Below are 26,054 nucleotides of genomic sequence, written 5' to 3'. Positions count from 1 at the left end.
AGGAGAATCTATTGGTAGAGATTCTCTAGGTTTTAGTCAGGAGGAGGGGACGGAAGAGGATAAAGTATGGGCCAGATCAGACAAGAAACATTCACATAAAGAATCTGACACGTCAGAAAAGGGCAGGCAAATAAACAGTGACAAGTTTTTAAAATGTTTGTACACAAATGCTAGAAGTCTAAATAATAAGATGGGTGAACTAGAGCGCCTCGTGTTAAAGGAGGATATTGATATAACAGGCATCACAGAAACCTGGTGGAGTGAGGACAATCAATCAATGGGACACAATCTATAGCTCACTGGTTTGAGCATTGGCCTGCTAAACCCGGGGTTGTGAGTTCAATCCTTGAGGGGGCTATTTGGGATCTGGGGCAAAAATTGGGGATTGGTCCTGCTTTGATCAGGGGGTTGGACTAGATGACCTCCTGAGGTCCCTTCCAACCCTGATATTCTATGATTCTGGGGTACAAAATATATCAGAAGGACAGAACAGGTCAGGACATGCGGGGAGGTGGGGGGGGGGGAGAAGAGTGGCACTATATGCGAAAAAAAATGTAGAATCAAATGAAATAAAAATCTTAAATGAATCCACATGTTCCATGGACTCTGTATGGATAGTAATTCCATGCCCTAATAAGAATGTAACAGTAGGGATCTATTATCGACCACCTGACCAGGACAGTGATAGTGACGATGAAATGCTAAGGGAGATTAGAGAAAAGGAGTACTTGTGGCATCTTAGAGACTAACAAATTTATTAGTCTCTAAGGTGCCACAAGTACTCCTTTTCTTTTTGCGGATACAGACTAACACAACTGCTAGTCTGAAACCGGAGATTAGAGAGGCTATCAAAATAAAAACTCAATAATAGTGGGGGATTTCAATTATCCCCATATTGACTGGGTACATGTCACTTCAAGAAGAAATGCAGAGACAAAATTTCTCGATACTTTAAATGACTGCTTCTTGGAGCAGCTGGTACAGAAACCCACACGGGGAGAGGCAACACTCAATCTAGTTCTGAGTGGAGCGCAGGATCTAGTCCAAGAGAAAACCATAACAGGACCGCTTGGAAATAGTGACCATAACATTTAACATTCCTGTGGTTGGAACACCACCTCAACAGCCCAACACTGTGGCATTTAATTTCAGAAAGGGGAACTATGAGGAGGTTCATAAACAGAAGTTAAAAGGTACAGTGACTGGAGTGAAATCCCTGCAAGCTGCATGGACACTTTTCAAAGACATCATAATAGAGGCTCAATTTAAATGTACACCCCAAATTAAAAAACACAGTAAGGGAACTAAAAAAGAGCCACCGTGACTTAACCACCATGTAAAAGAAGCAGTGAGAAATAAAGGCATCTTTTAAAAAGTGGAAGTCAAATCCTAGCGAGGTAAACAGAAAGGAGCATAAACACTGCCAAATTAAATGTAAAAATGTAATAAGAAAAGCCAAAAAGGAGTTTGAAGAACAGCTAGCCAAAAACTTAAAAGATAATAACAAAATGTTTTTTAAGTACATCAGAAGCAGGAAGCCTGCTAAACAACCAGTGGGGCCCCTGGACGATCGAGATACAAAAGGAGCACTTAAAGACGATGAAGTCATTGCAGAGAAACTAAATGAATTCTTTGTTTCAGTCTTCACAGCTGAGGATGTTAGGGAGATTCCCAAACCTGAGCAGTCTTTTGTAGGTGACAAACCTGAGGAATTGTCACAGATTGAAGTGTCACGAGAGGAGGTTTTGGAATTAATTGAGAAACTTAACAGTAACAAGTCACCGGGACCAGGTGGCATTCACCCAAGAGTTCTGAAAGAACTCAAATGTGAAATTGCAGAACTATTAACTATAGTTAGTAACCTTTCCTTTAAATCAGCTACTGTATCCAATGACTGTAAGATAGCTAATGTAAGGCCAATATTTAAGAAGGGCTCTAGAGGTGATCCTGGCAATTACAGACTGGTAAGTCTAACATCAGTACTGGGCAAATTAATTGAAACAATAGTAAAGAATAAAATTCTCAGACACATAGAACAACAGACACATAGAATAAATTGTTGCGCAAAAGTCAACATGGTTTTTGTAAAGGGAGATCATGTCTTACTAATCTATTACCGTTCTTTTGGGGGGGGGAGGGGGGGGAGTATCAACAAACATGTGGACAAGGGGAATCCAGTGGATATAGTATACTTAGCTTTCCAGAAAGCCTTTGACAAGGTTCCTCACCAAAGGCTCTTACGTAAATTAAGTTGTCATGGGATAAGAGGGAAGATCCTTTCATGGACTGAGAACTGGTTAAAAGACAGGAAATAAAGGGTAGGAATAAATGTTAAATTTTCAGAATGGAGAGGGGTAACTAGTGGTGTTCCCCAAGGGTCAGTCCTAGGACCAATTCTATTCAACTTATTCATAAATGATCTGGAGAAAGAGGTAAACAATGATGTGGCAAAGTTTGCAGATGATACTAAACTGCTCAAGATAGTCAAGACCAAAGCAGACTGTGAAGAACTTCAAAAAGATCTCACAAAACTAAGTGATTGGGCAACAAAATGGCAAATGAAATTTAATGTGGATAAATGTAAAGTAATGCACATTGGAAAAAATAACCCCAACTATACATACAATATGATGGGGGCTAATTTAGCTACAACTAATCAGGAGAAAGATCTTGGAGTCATCATGGATAGTTCTCTGAAGACATCCACGCAGAGTGCAGCGGCAGTCAAAAAAGCAAACGGGATGTTAGGAATCATTAAAAAAGGGATAGAGAATAAGACGGAGAATATCTTATTGCCCTTATATAAATCCATGGTACGCCCACATCTTGAATACTGAGTACAGATGTGGTCCCCTCATTTAAAAAAAGATATTCTGGCATTAGAAAAGGTTCAGAAAAGCACAACTAAAATGATTAGGGGTTTGGAAGGCTGGGTGGGGGGGAGATTTTGGAGGTCCATCATATTCTCTTAAATGAGCTGGGAGTTCAGGCCCACTGGGGTGCCCGGTTTACATTCTAAGCACATTATCAACTTTTAAAAACAACATTCAGGGAGAGAATTTTGTTAAGTAAACTGCAAATGTGGTATATAATGGGTCAGTATTGAGGACTGATAGCCTAAAGAGAACTCACTTCTCAACTGTTTGGAGAGGAGTCACCACTGTACACCTCTGATACAAGAAATGTCTTGTTCCAGTCTCTCAAGTTTTCAGATCCAATTAACTACACTGATAACACGGAACAGGAAACTAAATGTTAATTTTTAAAATTCCAAAGCCTCTGAACTCTGGCTTTAACAGCACAGCATGTTTTATTCGGAGTCGTTTTCTTATTTGACTGGAAACTATTATTTATTGTGAAAACTATTTTAACAAAGGTTACGACAATTGAAGTTTTACATCTACAGTATATCACCTCTGCAGAGCCACACTCATTGACTTGAAATGCATGCTTCCAAAAGTCATGCAACTATTTGAAAAAAACAGTAACCAATGGAGCCACCTACACACTTATCCCTCATACATACCGTATAGAACACAGCCTTGTAAGAGTTGCAATTCCAATTGCCCTCAAGTTCAAAAATCTAGTGGGTGGGGAAAAAAAATAAACTTTAAAAAATGAGGGGAAGCTGGGTAAACAAGAATACTGAGAACTCCAGCCATTTAATATTATATACAACATAGGTGTACACTTCCCCCCTGTGCAGGCAGTTAAAAAAAAAGTTATAGAACCCGGTCTTGAGAATTTTACTGTCATAACACAGCTATAGATAAAGACCAAATGGGAGCAGAGTGGCACAAGAATTTTTGTTGAAGATCCCCCCTTAGTCTTTTGAAACACCCCTGGTGCTCAGAATGATAAGCTCTCTAGGGTAAAGCAGGGAAAGGCATTTTCAGAACTGGGTTAAGATGATACTGGAGTAAAACCCTCTGTGACTGGGCTGTACACCACTAGCATTCCTAGCACTGGTAGAGTTGCACCGGTGCTAAATCAACAGTGGGAGAACATCTGAAAATACCTATTATGTAGACAAAGGCTACGAACAAGCAGGGTAATTTCCAAAAGAGTTTGGCCCTATTCAAGGCATTGAAATAGGTCTTAAATCTCTTAGTTTATGATAAAGAAAAACTGATCAGAGAACTAAAAATGAATAGTAGCTTAGGTACAAGTGATCATAACTGGATTGCATTTATAATGTGCAAGGAGAATAAAGCCCAGACCATTAACATTATTATTTGTTATATGTGTTTATTATATATATATATATATATATATATATATATATATACATATACATATACACATACATATACACACACACACACACACACGGTGCTTAAATATGGCCAATTTCACAAAGCTGAAAACAATTATGAGCCAAATCCTCTGTGAGGAAGAATGTAAATCAGAAAAAAATGTGAGTAAGCGGGAATCACTTAAGAACACCCTATTAGATGCCCCCCGCCAAAAATAAATAAATAAATAAATAAATAATCACAAACCACAATCAAGGGAGAAGGCTGGACTTGTTTAAAAAACCAACCTGGTTCAGAGGGGAAGTGAAGGCAGGTGTGTGTGTACACACACACACACACATAATATATATATATATATATATATATATATATATATATATATATATATATATATATATATATATATATATATATATCAAAAAAACATGAAGGAAAGAGGAAGTTGATAGTGATGAATATAAATCAGAAGTTAGGAATTGTAGAAAATTGATAAAGGAAGCCTAGCAGATATAAGGACAAAAGGAGTTTTTGAAATATATTAGGAACAAAAAGAACCCCAACAGTGGTATTGGTCTATTACTATGAGGAAATGGTAGAATCATAAAATAATAATATAATAATAATAATAATAATAATAATGCAGAAAAGTCAGAAGGGTTCAATAAATATTTCTGCCCTGTATTTGGGGGGAAGAAACAGATGATATATTCTCACCATATGGTGGTGATGATACTCTTCCCATTCCACTAGTATATCTGGAGGATAGTAAACAGAAGCTAGTAGAGTTAGACATATTTTAAAATCAGCAGGTCTGGATAACTTGCATTCAAGAGTTTTTAGAGAGCTGGCTGAGGAGCTCAGACTGTTGATTTGATTTTCAGTAAGCCTTGGAGCACTGGGGAAGTTTCAGAAGACTGGAAGAAAGCTAATGTGCAATTTTTTTTAAACAGTAAACAGAATGACCCAGGTAATTATAGGCCTGTCAGTCTGAAATCGATTCTGGACAAGATAATGGAGCAACTGATACCAGACTCGATTAATACAGAACTAAAGGAAGATAATGTAATTAATGCAAATTGTCACAGGTTCATGGAAAACCGATCCTGTCAAATTAACTTGATTTTTTTTGGACGAGACGACAAGTTTGTCTGACAGAAGTAATAGTTTTGATATAATATATTAGACTTCATAGATTCATAGATATTTAGGCCAGAAGGGACCATTATGATCATCTAGTCTGACCTCCTGCACAATGCAGGCCACAGAATTTCACCCACCACTCCTAAAAAAGACCTCACACCTATATCTGTGCTATTGAAGTCCTCAAATTGTAGTTTGAAGACCTCAAGGAGCAGAAAATCCTCCAGCAAGTGACCCGTGCCCCATGCTACAGAGGAAGGCGAAAAACCTCCAGGGCCTTCCAATCTGCCCTGGAGGAAAATTCCTTCCCGACCCCAAATATGGCGATCAGCTAAACCCTGAGCATATGGGCAAGATTCATCAGCCAGATACTACAGAAAATTCTTTCCCGGGTAACTTGGATCTTACCCCATCTAAAAACTTCTGTAAGGCATTTGACTTGCTACTGCATGACATTTTGATTTAAAAAAACTATAATATATAATGAACGTGGGGGCACATTTAATGGGTTAAAACTGGCTAATTAATTTGTCTCAATGTAACTGTAAATGGGAAACTATCATTGAGTGGGTCTATTTCCAATGGGGTCCAGCAGGGATTGTTATTGGCCCTACCCTAGTCAATATTTTTATCAAATGACATGGAAGAAAACAAAAATCACTGATAAAGTTTGCAGATGACACAAAAATTGGGGGAGTGGAAAATAATGAATAGGACAGGTCACTGACTCAGAGCAATCTGGATTGCGTGGTAAACTGAATGCAAGCAAACGATATGTTTTATAACATGGTGAAATGTAAACATATACATCTAGGAACAAAGAATGTAGGCCATACTTACAGGATGGGGGACTATTTTGAGAAGCAGCGACTCTGAAAAAGATTTGGGGTGATGGTTGATAATCAGCTAAAGATGAGTGCTCACTGTGATGCTGTGGTCAGCAGGGCTGATGCGATCCTTGGATGCATAAACAGGGAAATTTCGAAGAGGAGTGAGGTTATTTTTACCTCTAAATTTGGCATTGGTGTGACTGCTGCTGGAATATTGTTTCTAGTTCCGGTGTCAAAAATTCAAAAAGGATGTTGAAAAACTGAAGAGGATTCAGAAAAAACTCATGAGAATGATTAAACTATTAGAAAACATGCCTTATAGTGATAAGCTAAATAGATTGAGCTCCTTGAGTCTAATAAAGAGATGGTTAAGGAGTGACTTGATTAGCCTATAAGTACCTCCCTAGGGAACAAATATTTAATAATGAGTTCTTCAAGCTAGCTGAGAAATTTATAACACAAACAATAGTTGGAAGTTGAACCTACACAAATTCAGAAGGAAATAAGGCATACTTTTTGATGGTGAGAGTAATTAACTTGGAACAGTTTACCAAGGGTCGTGGTGCATTCTCCATCACTGAATTTTTACATCAGAATTGGCTGTTTTTCTAAGAGAGATGTTCTAGGAATTGTTTTAGGGAAGTTCTATGGCCTATGTTATACGGGGTCAGACTACATGATCATAATGGTTCCTTCTGGCCTTGGAATCTATATACTCTGGCTTCTCCACATGAACTGCATGGGAATAGAAAGATTGTCAGGATAATAAATCAGAAGGCTTTCCAGGGGAAGGATGTAATGTCAGTTTACGCTTGTGTTTAAAAAAAAAATTAACAAAAAACACACACCTATGAAAGGAGGATCAACAAGCACCTAAATTTCACTTATTCTATCAATTGAAATAAGCACAAACAAAACTTTAGAGATGGTATAAGGAATAGTCCCCAGCACACTCAAATGGTGGAAAGTTAAATCTAGTAAGAATTAAGCTTAAGTAGGATGAGGTGGAGGAATTCCATACCCAAGCGTAAAGATAAATCATCCTCTTAAGGAATCATTTAACTGTAGAATGTGCAGAAACTGAAGATTCTTTAATTGGGTGGGGGTGATGGGTGAACTGCTACTCACCAATGAGCCTAAATCATTGCAACAGATAAACCATACATCTTTAGAGGTATAAAATGATCCAGGATAAATTGAATGGAGCATAACTGAGAGGCTGCATTTTGCATATAGCTCACCTAGAAAAATGTTTCCATTTTAAGTTCAGAACAAATTACGACCAAATTACGAACTGAAAGGTTTTAAAATGACACAAAATGTTAATTCAAGGCCAATGAGGACTGAAGAGAAGTAAAGGTGAATCTTTTTTCTGTAAAGAACCTAAAGGTTCTTTAGTTCCCTTTTCTATTTGTCAGTTTTAATTGAACCATGAAAGAAAACATTGTTTATCTGGAAATATTTAGTCTCAAAAGTCAATATTTCCTTTCTGACCTGACAATTTAGCAGCTCAGGTTCTATGTTTAGACAGCAAGAATACCCACTCAAACTAAAGCAGAACTGCCAATTCAACTCTACACTGTCAGGCACTCAGATACAGAGATGATGAGCACAGTATAAAAAAATAAACTTTAAATAGTAAGCTCATAAATCGTGACAAGAAAAAACACAGAATCCTGAGCGCTGACCTTGGATGTAGGATTATTTTTAATTTATGAAAATTTTTAGAAGAATAACTTGCAGGGAGAAAATCTCTCAGTTTCTTATTCAGTTATTAAGCTTGTCCTTCACAAGGTTTTGGCTGTTTCATTCTAGAAATGCCTGTGTAACCAGTCTGTTTTGCCTGACTGAAAATAAATGCGTGTTTGTGGTGTACATGGTAGCTTTAAAAATTCTCAGCATTCTTTTCAGACAGATAGCCTATCTTCCTGTAGTACCCTCTTCAAGAAAGTAGGAGCAATCATCAAACAAACGGCTGTCTATGGGCCCTGATTCTGTACCTTTACTTATACCAAGTATTATCATACTCCATAAATAATCCTGTTGCAGAGCAAGGTACTGAACTTGAATAGGATGTCAGCATCAACCACTACATTTGTTCAATTCTGAAGAAAATCATATCATGAATTAGAAAACTGTATCCATGGAGACTGATTGGGGATTGGTCCTGCTTTTTTTTTTTTTAATTAATCTTTAAATTTAAAAAAAAATATTGGGGGGAGGGATAGCTCAGTGGTTTGAGCTTCGGCCTGCTAAACCCAGGGTTGTAAGCTCAATCCTTGAGGGGGCCATTTAGGGATGTAGGGCAAAAATTGGGGATTGGTCCTGCTTTGAGCAGGGAGTTGGACTAGATGACCTCCTGAGGTCCCTTCCAACCCTGATATTCTATGATTTCAGTGTAGTTGGAATTGAAATCTCTAGTCAACACCAGCAGTATTTTTTTTGACTGGGATTTGCTATGTAATGTTGTTCCAAACTGGTATGAAATTGGGACCTTTCCTCATTTACCTTCACAGGCTCAGCAACTCAGGGGTTTCCAGCAACTTGTTCTAGAACTGTCCTACAATTCTAGAGTGTTACAATTGTGTTTGAATCCTGTTGACCTACATCATCATGTTAATACCACCTAACTCTTTCTTAGTGCTTTTAACCATAGATATCAAAATGCTTTCCAATGGGGATGAGTCTCATTACCCCTATTTTACAGAAGGAGAAACTGAAAGATAAATAAAACCAACCAGTTGTAATTGTTTCCCTCACCATCCGCATTCATTGTGTTGGGAGATTTGAAGCCCAGAGAAAAATTCTTTTGACTTCAAATCATTTATACCATAGTGGACTCTATTCCCAGATGTATCTGCTCTTACTCTAGCAAGAGTTGGAGGACAACATGGAACTCTATGATTAAGGATACGAATTAGTCACAGAGGTCATGTATTCTGTGACTTCTTTTGCTCCGGCTGTCGGCACTGGGCATGTTACTGTTTATTACACAGCACTGACACACTTCGCATACAGGCTATGTCTACACTACCGCAGTAAGTCGACCTACACTACGCAAATGGCCCACCTTGATTATCATGCACATTGTAAGGAGAGTGGTCAGTTTGGATAAGCTATTGCCAGCAGGAGAGTGAGTTTGTGTGGGGGGGGGCGGAGGGTGAGAAAACCTGGATTTGTGCTGGAAATGGCCCAACCTGATGATCACTTTAGATAAGCTATTACCAGCAGGAGAGTGGGGTGGGAGGAGGTATTGTTTCATGGTCTTTGTGTATATAATGTCTTCTGTAGTTTCCACAATATGCATCTGATGAAGTGAGCTGTAGCTCACGAAAGCTCATGCTCAAATAAATTGGTTAGTCTCTAAGGTGCCACAAGTACTCCTTTTCTTTTTATGTTATTCATGTAGCTGGAGTCGACATACCTTAGGTCGAATTATCACCGAAGGTCGATTGGAGAGTGATCTGCTGTCGATTTGGTGGGTCTTCACTAGACCCGCTAAATCAACTGCCGGTGGATCGATATCAGAGTGTCAATCCCAGCTGTAGTGTGGATATAGCCACAGACATTCTCATCCCAGAGAGGTCACTTCATGCTCATGCCCATAAGCTTCATAAGTACAGAACTACGCAGACTGCATTTGAACCTTTCCATGACAGCATTAATTGTTCTCAAGTATGAGTTTTCAAATTCCTTGTGTGTGTGTGTCTGCATTTCAGTATCACCTGCCACTCTTGTGCTCTTATCAGGGGTAAAAACCGGCCTTCTACCCCTTCCCACAGAGGTTCTTGTGTTCAGAGAATCCACTGTGGTTGCGCTGCACTGGGGAGAAGTTTTGGAGATGATGCACTAATGGGACTCAGTGCCTCTTATAAATGAAGAAATATTTCTTCAAGTGGCATCTGTGTGTTTGGAAAGGAGGGGTGGAGTAGGAGAAAGGGTGTTGTTGGCCAGAATGCATGAATGTGGCTTTCACTACACAGATTAACTGGCCAAACCTCTGTGGAAGGGGAAGTACAAGGGACACAGCTGCTACTGCTGCCCTGAAAACATTGACTTACGGCCTGGAATATCCAATGAACCGTTAAATTGTTACTACTTGAAAATTAAAAAAAAAAACACCATTAAAAAAATAAGCCATTCAAACATTGTGTAGATGTAGCAGATTCCTAATGATAAAAAAGCACATTAATAAATGCTCTCCATGTTGGAGCATCTTTTCACATTAGACAACACACAAAATGCTTTGCTTTATCTTAGGATGCTTATTATTCTTGCTCAAACTACTCTCACAACAGCTCTCTAACATGAAAAGCTATGTTCTTAGGAGAAGTTAGTATGTGTTATTAAGATGAAAGGGAATATTATCCAAGAAACTTTGAAGTAACACATAGCACTGGTTTCTTAGGTTTAAAGTTGTCAGTTCAAAGACATCAGTGGAAGGGTATTATCAAGGGGCAATACTCGGTCACTAGCATCAGAGAAATATCATATATTTGCATGGATGTAAGTGAAAAGGAGACTATTTTATTTTGGTGTTATTTGCTAGTATGTTCACTTCTTAAAAGAAGCACATATAATCTCATAGTATGTATTTGAAAAACATTGAAAATACTTGCTCTTAATGCAGACCACATCTTAACAGAGTGCACTTTGTGGACCACTTCCCCTCCCATTCCATATTGCAAAATATCCCTATGGTAACTATGGCAATCGCCTACAGGAAAACAAACTATTTATGTATTTTTAGTTCTTTGTTGTGATTTAGCAACTAGAAATTAAGAGAACCACCAGCACCATGTAACCAGCCAGTTTCCATAAACCATCTGGAGTGCTCCACAGACAGTGGTTTTGGGATCCCTGTTAGTAGAACTCCCTCTTTAGCTTATTTTCAAACTATTACACAAGGTAGATTTAAGCTAAAGTAAGATATAAGACTGACAGAGTAGTTTCTTTAAAAACGTCAAAATTCCCTACAAAACTTAAGACTAGACAAACAATGCTACAGGCTTTAACTATATCACAAACACTTATGTTTTGAGCTCCAGAATAGCAGATATTTAGAAGAACCCTTTATCACGGAGTTTTTTTCTTAAGGTAACCAAAGTTTGCATATTATATCAGCCAGTGCAGTTCAAATGATGCAATCACCAGATACTCAGATAACAGTATCTATTTATGTTATGAAAATTCTATTTATACTCTAACATATAAACACATTTCTCCCTCTCCCCCCCAGACACACTACCTGGAGTCTTAGGGTAATTGATGACTTCATCCATTAAACTTGAAAACCTGTCATGTGCTGACAGTTCTGCAGCAGGCTCAGACTGCCTCAGGACACATGGTTCAAACTTTGGAGTCACTACAGCATAACGAAGCAGCTCTTCATATTCATCCTGTCACAACAGGATGATAAATAATTATAAAGCTACTGTTATAGTTTTTAAACACGAACACAGGAAGAAAGGAATGAAAATGGATATGTTAGCTTTTAAATGAGTGTTTTGTATCACATGGTAGAATAATAATTTTACTTATGTTTTCATGGCTCAGCTGTTTCCCTTCAATTTAATAGGCAGAGTTAATGATTTAGCTCCCTTTTATTTCCTATTTTAGAAAGCCCATACTGCATTCTAGTTAATGCATTATAACGACCATACAGTACACATTCTAAATAATTCTTTGCTATCTGAATTAAAATTACAGATCTTATAGGAAGCACTCTAAATTACTTTAAAAAACAGCATAAGTGTTGGACAAATATTTCTTCAAATCACTTAAGTTATCAGATGACCTACTACTACTTTTGCGCATCATTCTTATTGTATATGAAGAAGTATACTTTTATTCCCAACACAGAGGTGCCAATGAGGAGTACATCAGATTTAAATGTTTGCACAATGAGAATATATTTGGGAGGAATTACAAATACAACATTTGGTTGTTTAATGTCCTCCCGTCTAAATTTGATTTGAATATTCTCACTTACTTTAAAATATTTAACTTTTGTTGTGTGTTACATTTATACCTTATTGGAAAAACAAAGGCCACCACCACAAACTCCAGAACTTGGATTCTATAATTTTCAATGTGTGTTATTGTAGCATATTGGAAATGGGTTGTATCACTTTGGATAGTATGCAAGCACCTCTAGTGAAACTGTTCAGAAATCTGCCATGTATTATAGCAATTCTGCAACACCACTATAGTTGAGGTTACATCACAACTCCTGTTTAAAGGTTGAGCTTGCTAAGTACTCTAAAAATGAAATGCAGAATTGGATTCCTTTGAAATTTGCTGTGACCAGAACACAGTGAGATATCAAGGAAATGAAAGCCCAACCAACAGCTCAAAGTTGTTAGTGAACTAACTGCATCACTATTTACTCCTACTGTCCCTTCTATTTTAGAATATCAAGGCACTACACAATACAAATGATAAATTAAGTTTCATTGCAACCCTGCATGGTGAGTTAAGTAAGGATTAATTATTTAACCAAGGTTAATGCATCTGCTGAAAAACAGACAGCAAGAAGGTAGCAAGACACACAGATATAACACAGATATTTTCATTTCCAGTCACATGGTTTGGCCACACTCTTCTTCTCACGGTCATGCTGCTTAATATGTACATCCCGAGCACTCAAAATATTCATACCAAACCCAAGGGAAAATTAGAGTATATAGACAGTCCTCTGAAGTTCTCATTTCTCTCAGTAAGACCCCATTCATTACTTGCAAGAACAAATATGACGCTATATCCAAACTGATTCAACATGTAATATCATGGAAGTATTGCTCATGTATCTAAAACAGCCACCAAATTTATGGCATGAAACTTTGCCATAGAAAGTTACAGGGCAATGCTGACAGAAAGGAAGTTTGTATTTTCTTTTTTTAATTGAAACAAGAAAAGAGCAAACTATGAGATTTAATGTGAACTATGAACATTTTAAGTAATTAACCAAAAGGAGAAGCCGCTATCCTATTAAAAAAAAAAAAACGAAAAAAAACAACCCTGTCATTGAAGTGCAGAGGTGGCCAACAATTGTGAAGTATAAAAAAAACCCCAACTGGTTTAAGGTTCACATGGATACAAAACGTTATTTCCCCCCCCCCCACACACACACACCCCATGGTCTAAATATCACTCCAAAGCTATTTCAGTGCTGCACATCAAGTACAAAATCCCACTGGAGCATAAAATTGGCTTCTAGAGGTAAAATGCTGGAAACTGGAGGTCAGAGAGGTTGGGATTATTTAGCCTAGTTTTGCAATATTAAAACATTAATGTATTTGAGAACACAATATTTCCATTATTCTATGAGATGGGAAAAACTAGAACAGAAAACTCAGCAACAGCCGAAGCATTAAACGATTTTTTTTAAATTTCAGCTTATGCCAAAAAGGTTAGCATGATCGGATGACAAACGTAGCGAACATCAGTGTAAATGGGTAGGATCTAAGGCTAAAATAAGGAAAGAACAAGTTAAGAATTACTTAGACAAGCTAGATGTTTTCAAGTCAGCAGGGCCTGATGAAATACATCCTAGAATACTTAAGAAACTGGCTGAAGAGATCTGAGCCACTAGCGATTATCTTTGAGAACTCGTGGAAAATGGGAGAGATACCAGACAACTGAAAAAGGGCAAATATAGTACCTATCTATAAAAAAAAAGGGGGGGTGAGGGAGAGAATAACAACCACCCAGGGAATTATCAACACATCATCTTAACTTTAGTACCCAGAAAGAAATTTGAGCAAATAATTAAACAATCAACTTGTAAGCACCTAGACATAAGGTGATAAGTAACAGTCAGCATGGATTCATCAAGAACAAATCAAGTCAAACCAATCTAATAGCCTTATTTGACAGAGTAAGAACCCCTGTGGGTGGAGAGAAGAAGAAAATGTAATATATCTTAACTTTAGTGAGGCTCTGATACTGTTTCACATGACCTTCTCATAAGCAAACTAGGGAAATATAGCCTAGACGAACCTACTATAAGGTGGGTGCATATGGTTGGAAAACCAAACTCAATAGTTATAAGTGCTTCACTGTCAATCTGGAAGGGCATACCAAGTGGGGTCCTGCAAGAATCTGTCCAGGGTCTGGTTCTATTAAATATCTGCATAGAGAGAATACACTTATAAAGTTTGCAGACAAACCCAAGCTGAGATGGAGTGCAAGCACTTTGGAGGACAGGATTAGAATTCAAAATGATCTTTACAAACAGGAGAAATGGTCTGATATAAATAGGATGAAGTTTAATAAGGACAAATGCAAAGTACTACACTCAGGAAGGAACAATCAATTGCACAAATACAAAATGGGAAATGACTGCCTAGGAAGGAGTACTGTAGGAAAGGATTATAGTGGGTCACAAACTAAATATGAGTCAACAATGTAATACTGCTGCAAAAAAGCAAACATCATTCTGGGATATATTAGCCCGAGCGTTGTAAGTAAGACACAAGAAGTAATTCTTCCATTCTACTCAGCACTGATAAGGCCTCACCTGGACTAGTGTGTCTAGTTCCGGGCACTACACTTCAGGAAAGATTTGGACAAATTGGAGAAAATCCAGAGGAGAGCAACAAAAATGATTATAGGTCTAGAAAACATGACCTACGAGGAAAGATAGAAAAAAATGGGTTTGTGTAGTCTGGAGAAGAGAAGACTGAGGGGGTACATGGTAACAGTCTTCAAGTATGTAAAAGGAGGTTATAAAGAGAACAGTTTATAACTCTCCTCCTTATCCAGGACAGGACAAGAAGTAGTGGATTTAAATTGCAGCAAGGGGATATTTAGGTTAGATATTAGGAAAATCTTCCTAACTGTCAGGGTACTTATTCAGTGGAACAAATTACCTAGACAAGCTGTGAACCTACATCAGTGGAGATTTTTAAGAGCAGGTTAGACAAACACCTGTCAGGGATGAAGATAATACTTAGTCTTGCCTCAGTGCAGAGGACTGAACTAGATGGCCTATTGAGATCCCTTCCAGTCCTGTTTCTAGGATTCTATTATTTCAAGATTAAAAAAAATAATCAGACTCTAATAGTTCTAAGAAAAGCAGCATCAGTATATAGATGTTAAGTACCTCTGTAAATCTGACCCATAGTGACTATGTCACACTAGACTAGACTAGACTTTGAACCAACTGTAAGGATGATTATTATCTGCATGTTGTCCTCAGGATCTGCCTGATATTCAGTAACAATTTAATGCAGACACAGTCCTATTTTCAGAACTTATCCTCTGACTTAAGTGTTGGCAATATGGATGAATTGTTCTTATTGATAGGCTTTCTGATGGTGGATTCCACAAGAGGCATAGCCATATATACTATACTTGGGGAAGAAGCACATGCCTTGCAAAAATATATCACTTCTAAATTTATAGTTCAAAGGGACAAATAGGGCCACTGACTCAAGTACTTGACCACTCAAATGTAATTGCTCTACCAAAAGACAGGCTCTCAACCTGGAGAACTAGTTTGTCACGGCAGAGGTCCCCCTAGCAACAAGATCAATAGTTGGTACTGGCCAGGAGGTCACATGACAGAGGGACTAGAAGGTTATAAAAAGACAGGAGCTGATCCTTCAGTCCCTTCAGACTCTTCAGTCATTTTTCACCAGCTCAGGCTGAAAAGAGTTGCATGTAGGACCCTAATGAGGTAGGGAGAACCCTGCCTTCCTGAACACAGATGGGAAGGATGAGCTAGTGAGCAGCACTGCCTTTAGGATGTTAGTTGTTTTCTAAATGATATGTACTCTTGTGCATTATTTGTTAAGCAGAGTGCAATGGTGTTAGAATATTGAGCTAAGTGTCTACCTACCATTTGGCCTGTTGAAGAAGGAAACTGGAAGGCTCAATAATTTGTGAGGAATTCTGGGAGAGGGTATATTTGAGTTACTAGGGTATCATATGGGTCAATGCTGGTCTTTAGGGGCTGAGGCAAGTGGGCTGCAGGGCTCAATTTCCATGAAGGGGTAGCAGAAAGTGCACAAGAAGTGTGCCAAAGAGGCTAAGGGAGGAAATAGCACTCCAGGTACCTCAGACCCAGGAAAGCACACAGCACATGCTGGATTGAGGGTCTCGATTCTCTCACAGCCATCTGGGTGCCATCAAGGGGAGCCCAACCAGATATGTGACAATCTCCTCTTACGCTCATGAAAATTGATATTACAAAGGAGGATATTTCTGTTGAAAGGAGCTATAGAATTCCTATGTGTAAACTGGAAAGAAGAACAACCACCACCATAATAATCTCTATTAGAATCCTCAAGGCAGCAGAAGACATTACTTATAAAAAACAATAGAATTATTATATTTTCTAAATTAAGCCTCATCACACAGGCCAGACACAACGGGTGAAATGTTGCCATTGACATAGAGGGAGCCAAGATTTCACCCATTTATCCTTCATTCGGGATAAATGGGGGTTGGGGGGAGAGAAAGCTTCATTGTTTAAGTAAGATAGCTGAAATAATAAGAACAACCATCCAAAAGACATGCCAGAGGCAACACCAGTCACAAGCTGAGCTATGTGGGCAGACAGGTTTCACTGGAGGAAGAATGCAAATGCAGAAGACTGGGTACTTGGGGGGGGGGGCATGGGAGTTGCACGCGGGGGGGGGGGGGGAGAAGGGCGGGCAGACAGATAAATATCACAGAAGGAGAAGGCAGCAGAAAGGTAAGGACAGCCAGAGAAGTGCTTGCAGCACCACGCTGGAAGAAAGCAAAGAGAGAACCTTCTGGGTAGAGTGCTGGCTGGAAAAAGAGGCTTGGAATATCAAGCAAAGAAACTGCCTTCTGTTTGATTGCTATTGTGTTCAAGGAAACGGGACTATGTACATTCTTTGTAAATAAACAGGACTGCACCAAAGAAACTACTAGCATCGTTCTTTCCTCCTCTTTCCTAACAGAAAGAACATTCAGGATCTTGAATATTGGTTAGCCACTAAGGTCAAAAGGCAGAATGATGCTTTCTATCCTCAATAGCAGTTTTATTGTTTTAATTTAGTAATGCACACCAGTGAGAACAGCTGTAAGAAAGCAGCACTTTTCTACTTTTGGGATTAATGTGCTCTCTCTTAAACTTAAGTTAAGACACATGCTCCATATATTAAATTTTTTTGTGTAATTACATCGAGTTTGCTAATTTTTGCTTAGTAAAGATTCAGTGTGGTTATTTGCTTATTAAAGCCTCAAATTTTGTTTGTATTCTCTATTTTGCTTCCTTCCATTAGCATTTTTATTTCTCTTGTATGCCTAAAATCAATAAAAATTTAAAAAGATGAAAAAGTTATCCACAGCATTTCTTCACAGTTACACTTTGTCAAATAAAATGCCGTAAAAGAGGTTCAAATGCAGTTGCTTCTGTCCTACCTGAAGATCTGAAGAGACAGAACTGCCTCGATCTGAGTCTTTTGGCAAAACTGGACTTGTGCTTGTTTCCTCATCTGATGACATTCTGCACAAAGACAATTCTATAAAATACCAGAAGCTGAACTTCATTTTCTAGTTACAACAAATGATTGTGGCCCTTCCCTAAACAAAGGAGTTGGGTAGGATAGACCCTATGTAGGGACCTGGGACATGGAGCAGCCAAAGGACTTGAGGCCCAACAGGAAGAAAGGTGCTGACGTATTGCAGCTTTGAAGAGCCCCTGCTGAAAGGCAATAGATTTTGTTGGGCACAGAAAGAAAACTGATTAATTTTAGGGTATACGGAAGAGAATGGGTGAATAAACAAATGATTATTGAGTCAAGTATGAATTTGTGAGCTAGGAGGACTGATTAGACAGTGTATAACAAGGTGGTGTAGTTATCTGGTGTGCATGGGAGGAACAGCTATTAGCTGTGTCTGAGCAAAAGAGAACAGGGAAGTTTTGTATAGAGTACGTTCATGCAAGTGGTTTTATAAACAGGGGAAAGGGTTGTGTATAAAAAGACCTACACAGACAACAGGCAAAACTGGCTGTTTATACAAGTGAAATAAAATACGAAAAGAGAACTGAAAACATACTTTCTATCTAATTTTTAAATAGATATTTTTTGATAGAAGTATCATTTTTAATTTGCCAGTATTCCTTTAAATTTTATCATTAAATTGGCAGAAAGTAACAGCCTTTAAGTATCTGTATATCTATTGTTGTTGTTTTCAAAATGACAAGCAAATAGGTAGTGTCTTATTCCCCTAGTTATATGTAGTAATGTGGATGGAAGTTGTGTTTGCACATTAAAGAGAGGGGAGACTCCATTACTCAGAATAATTGATTATCCAGTATTGCTTAAACAGTTTCCAGTATTATTTTGTTTTGTATGGAAAAAAACAAACTAAAGAGGCTCTTCTTGCACTACATAAGCTTTTTGCCACTAGTATAGTTGTTTTTTACTTTCAATACTTGCAGAATTTAAGTAACTTTCCTAATTTTCTGGTGTGCGGAAGAAAACTTTGTAGGCAGAAATCATGTATGCAAAGATTTCACCATACTGAACTTTTACACCAGCCAAGTATAAACCCGTAAATCCAGTCATCTGATGTAAATGTTGTCAGGGCTATACACATTGCAAAGAGCAATGCTACAGCAGCTTGCTTTATAAAATGGATTTAAAAATGGGAGCACACCTTAGTTAATAATTCCAGGTCCCAATTCTGCAACTGATTCTAGATGGGCACACCCTTGCATTCACATAGAGCTCCACTAAATTCAGTGATGCGCAGGCATGCTGTCAGGGCCCAAACTCACATTTGTGGAGGATAGCACAAAAAGACATCAGAACAAGTTAGCTACAATAGCCTCCAAGATCAATACAGTCATGTAAAAAGATAAAGAAAAGCTTTAAGCTACTTTCCCAACTATGATTTTGAATTTGTTTTAACTCATTTAAAATCAGTTAGAGAGACTGGAAGCCCTAGGATGCTTAATCCCTTGCTGAAATTCACACTTTTGGTTTCTCAGTGCTCAGGGTCACTGTTGTAGATACTTCAAAGACAGGAGATGTAGCATTTCCTGCCTTTGAATTATCCATGACTTGGGGAATGGAAAGTTACTCTCAGAACAGAGAAATTGACATTTTAAAAATGTTTTAAAAACAATTTAAAGGCTGTGATTGTTTCTGGTCCAAACTCAAAGAGACAGGACCGCTGAGTCTCTGATTAATGCTAGTGCCCAATGTGCCATAAACTATATAATAGCTGATATATATATAGACATACAGAGTGAAATTTCAAGTATTTGCTAAAACACTTTGTATTACTTCACTGTGCATTTTATTGTGCAACTAAAACAATTGCAAGGTTTGTCAGTTTCAGGTTTGGGTCATTTATTTGAAAGAAGAAAATCCAGTATGTCTTAAATTTTGGAATTCTCTCAGTTTATATCCAGAAGAATAGATTTCACAACAGAAACCCACACTAAAACAAAACAGGAAAACTGGCTTACTGCATTGAGGTCACTATTTTCAGAAATCAAGATCATATTAGGGCAGGGAGTAACTTATTTGTTTTGATTTCAGTGGGCAAAGCACTTGATTTTAAGTGAGGATATGAGATCAGTTCAATGTTTACTTTTCTTTGGTAAGCCTAGTATGTTGCAAATAACCTGGTATTGACACAGCTCTTAGCAGGGGAGTCTTTCTGTAGATTAGAAAAGAAAATCTGTCCTCTCTCTATATAAGCCAGGGTTCACCACATCTTCCCCCCTCCCTCCACACCTCACCTGAGTTTGCAAACACAGGTGATAGCTATATTATTAAGTTTTGTATTTGGAATTTCCAAGTAATGTCCACTCTACAGCTTCCACCATTAGCACCACCGGTAGAGTTGCTCCAATGGTGGGTGAACAATTGTTACAAAGGGCACAAGTGAGAGCAAGATCAGACAGAACAATAGTATTGCTGAGATGTGCAGATGGGGAGGAGCAACTGAGTCTTCAAAAGTCTCTGGGGAAATGCAGAAGACAGGAACATACAACTGAGAAAACAGGTTACTGACTCCCACCGGGGAAGAGGATTATTATGGTATCTGAAATAGGAGGTGGAAGGTCACGTGTTCCGTGAGGGCTGTGGATAACTCCACAAGTAGTCGTGTAGGCAGAGGGGCAGCGGCAGCTATGGTTATGGGGCAGGGAGACAGAGGGCTAAAGGTTATGGGCAGGAGGGATTGTGGGTATGGATGAGGAGGCAGAGGGGCCGTAGCTATAGGGCAGGCTGGGAATTAGGGGCCGAGGCTGTAGGGCAGTAGCCATGGGGGGAGGGGACCGTGGCTATGGGGTGGGGTGGATCTGCAAGCTCCTGGAGCTGTGGAGACGCTCCACTGTATGGTGTGCACGCTTCCCTTCTCCTCCCACAGGCAGCACCCCGTGCCTCCCCCAGGGAGGCTGGCAGGGACTCAGTCTCCCCTGCAAGCTCTTCATACCTGCGCGGCCCCCCACCTCCGGGCTCAGCCTCCCCCAGCGCGGCCCCGGCTGACTCGAGAGCTTGACAGTTTCAAACTGCCGTCGGTAAAAGCCAAACCCGCTGAGATTGGTTCTGAGTACTTTTGTAAAGCAGCCTATCATTGGATAGCCGTTTCGCAGCGCAGCCAATCACTATGTGCGCAATTAACTCGGGGCGGGGCTTACAAGTAACTGCCTCCTGTAATCAATCGGCTGGCAGCCGCTGCCGCTTCCACGGGGCCTCACCTCTGGGAGTGGAGCGCTCTGCCCGTCTCAGACCGGCGTCTGCGCAGGACTGCTTCCGCCCGCTGATTGGCCAGCGATGCTGCCCGGGCCGGGAAGGCGGGCAGCGAACGGGCAGTTAGCGTGAGGGTGTCACGTGAGCAGGGCCGATTTTGTGTTGCCGTCAGTCGGCTGAGGCACGTCGTGTACGTGGCTGACGCTTGGGCCCGGCCTAAGGGCCGCGGCTGCCTGAGACGCTTCTGCCAGTGGCGGAAATCCGTGATAGGCCCGCCCGTCACGTCAGGGGGCTGCCCGCGCTGGTGCTGGGGCCTGATTCAGCAAAACACATGAAAGTCACCCCCACGCCCATTGGTTGTTTGAAACCCTCAGAAACGGACGCTGGAGCGGAGACAGAGTGGGGGTGCCCCTCTGGCTCCTACCGGCACTGTCGCTCCGTGTTTGGCAAAGGCTGCATCTTTGGCATTTGGAGCAAAATCATTCTGTTGCATAAAGAAAAGGAGTACTTGTGGCACCTTAGAGACTAACCAATTTATTTGAGCATGAGCTTTCGGGAGCTACGGCTCACTTCATCGGATGCATGTGTTGCGTGTGACCATTGAGGGCAATAGCAGTAAGTCCGGGGACTATAATTAATAGAAAGTCAGCCTTAGGTTTTAAGGCTGTACTTGCATATAATAGGGAATATAGAGAGCGTCCCTTTGCCCGTTAGTCTCTTTGTTGATCCTGATACCATTTAAATCATGCTTTTTGTAGAACAGGCGGTGGGGTGTAAAACCCTTCCACACTAAATTATAGCCTTGGGTTATGCTGGTGACAGCTACACCATGTGGTGTACAACAGTCAAGCTCTGATAACTTATGAAATAGACATGACATTTAGCCTGACACTAGCCTGATGACAGAAGAAACACAGCACCTAAATGTATAAACTTAGAATCATAGAATATTCGGGTTGGAAGGGACCTCAGGAGGTCATCTAGTCCAATCCCCTGCTCAAAGCAGGACCAATCCCCAATTTTTGCCCCAGATCCCTCAATGGCCCCCTCAAGGATTGAACTCACAACCCTGGGTATAGCAGGCCAAACTTAGAGCAAATATACACACAAAATATACTGTATTTTATTTTAGATTTTTATAAATATATTTTAAAACCCTTCTGTTACTTCTAGACACTTTTGACACCCATTAAAATACACTTAATCAAAATAAAAGTAGCCAAACCACAACAAAACTTCACCCCCATCAATAGTCAGTCGCCATCCTCAAAATAAAGTCTTCTCCCCACACAGATTGCCCCCCCATCAAGTCCTTTCTACAGTGTTCCTTGGCTGCCACAGTAACTCCTTAGAGACCATTGCATTTGGGTGCAAGTAAGAGAAGCCCTAAGGTCAGCTCAGGATCTGGAGAGTGTAAATGTGGGGTTACATGCACCTTTGCTTCCACCAACCTCAGGTCCTGTTCCACACAGAGTCTGATCTGACCCACCAATCCAGCACACTATTTTAGCCAACATCTCAGTTAGCAAAGAATTACAGTGTTTCATGAGAACTAACTATTGGAAAATTTCCTTTCTAGGAATTCTTCTTTTAGCTTGTCGGGGGGATAGGACCAGTGGTGAGCTGGAGCCGGTTTGCACGAACCGGTTGTTAAATTTTGAAGCTGGTTTAGAACCGGTTGTTAAAGAATACAAGGAACCCGACAGTGTGCTGTAAGGCAACTAGAAAGTTTTTGAATGCTGTAACAAGAGAACACTTAAGCACATGGTTAACTTTAGGCAATTTTTACGCATCAGGCGGCACTCCGGGTCTTTGGCAGCACGTCCTTCACTCGCTCCGGGTCTTCAGCGGCACTTCGTTCAGTGCCACTGAAGACCCAGAGCGAGGAGTGAAGGATGTGCCGCCAAAGACTCGGAGTGACTGAAGGAACCGGTCCTTCAGCTTTTGGCAGCTCATCACCGGATGGGACCTTTTCTTACCAAGGCACATTCAAGGTTATTGATACCGTGTACATTCCTTTGCCATGTTGTCAATAGAATGCTGACTAAAGAAATTCAGGGACTCTGTTGTAGTATCAGTTAAACATGAATTGGTTTTGCTCTGAAATGTTAGGTAGGGCAGCTGAAGAGTGTAAAAGGTTTTTCCATAAGGGGTCTTTCCTTGCAGAGAAATGTATAAACAGTAATTGCAAACTAATTTTCTCAGACAACTGTTTTCGTTGTGTGAGGTTTGCACAAGTGATAGGTAAGATTTATGAATGGAAAAAGTATATACTCTGGCGGGGAGCGGGGTTGAGATTCTAGAGCTGAAACTTTAGAAAACCAGAATGAGGAGCCAGAGCAAGTTTGCACTTAATATTTTAAAATATTATCCTCCTGTATAGTTTGCTAAAGTTAATGGGCTGGAGAGGTTATATGATGCACCATTTATCTTTTTCTTTGTTACACATTTTATCAGATATTTTCAGATGAGGTTGTTCATATATTTTCTTCTTCCTTCCTTTTCTCTTGTCTCTCCTATTTTCATCTATATTTATAGTATTAATTTGTTATATATAGTGCCTACAACGTGCTCCAGTGACTTCCAAACACAAAGACACAGATCCTGCCACATAGGCTTCACAATGTGAAACAAATAGCTGACTAAGCATAGGGAAAAAAGGCATAAATGTAAACAAAGTGGTTATTGTTGGAACAAAATATATTACCTAACATGTTTAATCAACACAGATTTTTTTAGATACATAGATTATCTCCCAAGTTTTCACTTTTCTTTATGTATCTTGTTTCGCCCCTTTAAAACCTTCTTTAATTCTAACTTATCCTTGTTCTACTTACTCTATAAATCTCTCATTCTTTAAATTAATATTAGTACTGTCATACCAAGTGGTAAGTAATTTAGAATGTGCAGTATCTTTCCAATACTAAAGAGTCCATGATAATATAAGGTATGCGTACGCTACAGTTAGATACCCACAGCTGGCCTATATCAGCTGACTCAGGCCTCGGGTCTGTTTAATTGCCTGGTAGATGTTTGGGCTCAGACTGCAGCCTGAACTCTGGGACCTTGCAGGGTCATAGAGCCTGGGCTTCAGCCCAAGCCCAAACATCTCAACTGCAGTTAAACAGTCCCATAGCTTGAGTCAGCTGGCACAGGCCAGCTGTGAGTTTTTAATTGCAGTGCGCGCACTCTCTCTCTCTCCCTTCATTTTCTGCTTTCATGTGACATTTTTAAAGTCTAGTCACAGTGATGTGTAAAGAGCTAGGGAAGAAATGTACAGAAGCTGAAAAATAAGATGGATGGCGTTGTGCCAGAAATAGTCAATTTGTTGACATCTCGTTTATATATAGTTCTTTAGAAGAGTCCATCAAATGTTGACTTTTCAGTAAAAGGTGCTCCTTGTGTGATTAATGTGGCTTCATCTCTCTTATTTACCCACAACTTCTGGCCTTCATATGCCCAATCATCCTACCACAAATTAACCCAGTTAAATTTTTTCCTCAGATGCTTTTGGAAGCTAAACTATGTGAGCAAAAGTTTGTTAACTACAAAATATTGATTGGACCAATTGCCATCAGAAAACATCACGTGAGAAAGGATCTCAGATGAAAATGAATGAATTGAAATGTCTCATCTAGAAGTTGTGGAAACAAATGCATCTCTGCATCTGCAGTGACCTCATCTTGCATTACTGTTAATATAAATTTTTCTTCCTATAAGATGATTGGCCTGTGCACTTTTGCACTAGATTTCAAAAAAACATTTATTGTAAAGTGAATGTTTTTAAGGAATGTAAACTCAAAATCACAGTAGCTGTATAAGCTTTTGTATTCTCCAATAAATTTGTTAGTCTCTAAGGTGTCACAAGTACTCCTATTCTTTTTAATTATAAATTATATGAGGCATATAAATTGGCATACTTTCATCTCTGAGACACGTTGGGAATTGCTGCCTATGATGTAGTTTGCAATGTCTCATGTAACTGAATAGTCCAATCCAAGATTTGCATGATCTTTAGCAGTTATTGCAAGTATATGTATCTTGGTTGTATGTATCACTATATATGAGGCATATATAGTGCATGTTATCCTGGACTTTAAACTGTAGAAGGGAAAACTGTACTACCTAATTCACTGGGAAGGTTATCGTCCTGAGGAATGTTCCTGGGAACCTGTTGCCCATGTCCATGCCTCTGACCTGATTAAAAGGTTTCATTGAAACCACCTGGATAAATCAGGCCCAGTGCCCACCTGGAGGAAGGGTACCCCTAAAGAAGAGGGTAATGTCACGATGGGCAACTAGAACGTGGATCTGCAAAGTCTGAGAGAACTGATGTTCCCCCCGTGCTACCAGGAAGCTGTGCAGAGCCTCATCCATGGAGCACTGTGGAGAATAGGCCCTGCAGGAACTACTGCCAAAGGTAGTCAGAGTGACAGGACCCTGTAGCCCTCTGATTGGCCAGCCGGACTCTTGAACCCTGAGGAGTGGCCCAGGACGTTGTTTGGGCAACACCACATACTTTGGGCCTGCTGTGACTCCAGACCTCACCTCTTCTCTGGCCTCTGATCCTAGCCTGACTCTGACCCTTGCCTCCTCATACCAACCTGGTATTATCTCTGATCTCCGGTCTCCAACTCTGGTCTGATTTTGACCTCAAGGGAAGAAAATTAGCAGCATGTCATCTCCAGGAGGAGGAGAACCAGTATAGCCTGAAAGCAATTACCTACTTCTATCTGCACAGGTACTACTGCTTATAATGCCTTGAAAGAGTCATCTGAGAGAAGGGATCAGAAGGAGATCCTGTCAACTGGAAGGTATGGGATGCATTGCCCTAGGGATGGGGGTTCTATGACCACCACTCCCAAGAGGAGAAGGGCAGTGGTGGTCAGGGCCTCTCTCCTAAGAGGGCAGTCATCCATCTGCTATTGGACTGGGAATCCCAAGAAATGTGTTGCTTGCCTGGTGCTAAAAATTCAGCATGTGATGAGGAGTCTGCCGAGACTCATCATACCCTTGGACGCTACCCCTTCCTACTTATGCACGTGGGTGCCAACAGTTCTGCCAAGAATGACCTTGAGTGAATCACTGCAGACTACATGTCTCTTGGAAGAAGGGTAAAAGAGTTTAGGGCGGAAGTGATG

The 26,054-nt window shown here is 39.9% G+C and overlaps 1 protein-coding gene across 6 annotated transcripts in view; it reads right to left on the bottom strand.

Moving 5' to 3' along the window:
• The window catches only part of POC5 (POC5 centriolar protein), a 49,351-nt gene extending 28,232 nt beyond the window's left edge, over positions 1-21,119 (bottom strand). For 2 of the 6 annotated variants that reach the window (XM_073344217.1, XM_073344220.1), the window contains exons 1-3: positions 20,657-20,743; positions 17,624-17,708; positions 11,475-11,625 (exon numbers count right to left, since the gene is read on the bottom strand). In XM_073344217.1, the coding sequence (XP_073200318.1) occupies positions 11,475-11,625; positions 17,624-17,707 (235 nt within the window). In that variant the 5' untranslated portion in view covers position 17,708; positions 20,657-20,743. Of the gene's footprint in view, positions 1-3,526; positions 3,584-11,474; positions 11,626-17,623; positions 17,709-20,656; positions 20,799-20,921 lie in introns of those variants that run through there. The other 4 variants (XM_073344218.1, XM_073344221.1, XM_073344219.1 and 1 more) reach the window with 4 other exon arrangements.
• Positions 21,120-26,054: the final 4,935 nt, after the last annotated feature.

This window comes from Lepidochelys kempii, chromosome 5 (assembly GCF_965140265.1).
Source record: "Lepidochelys kempii isolate rLepKem1 chromosome 5, rLepKem1.hap2, whole genome shotgun sequence".
NCBI classification, from domain to species: Eukaryota; Metazoa; Chordata; order Testudines; family Cheloniidae; genus Lepidochelys; species Lepidochelys kempii.
The sequence above is the reverse complement of the archived record's forward strand: the minus strand, read 5'-3'. Positions and strand labels throughout refer to the sequence as shown.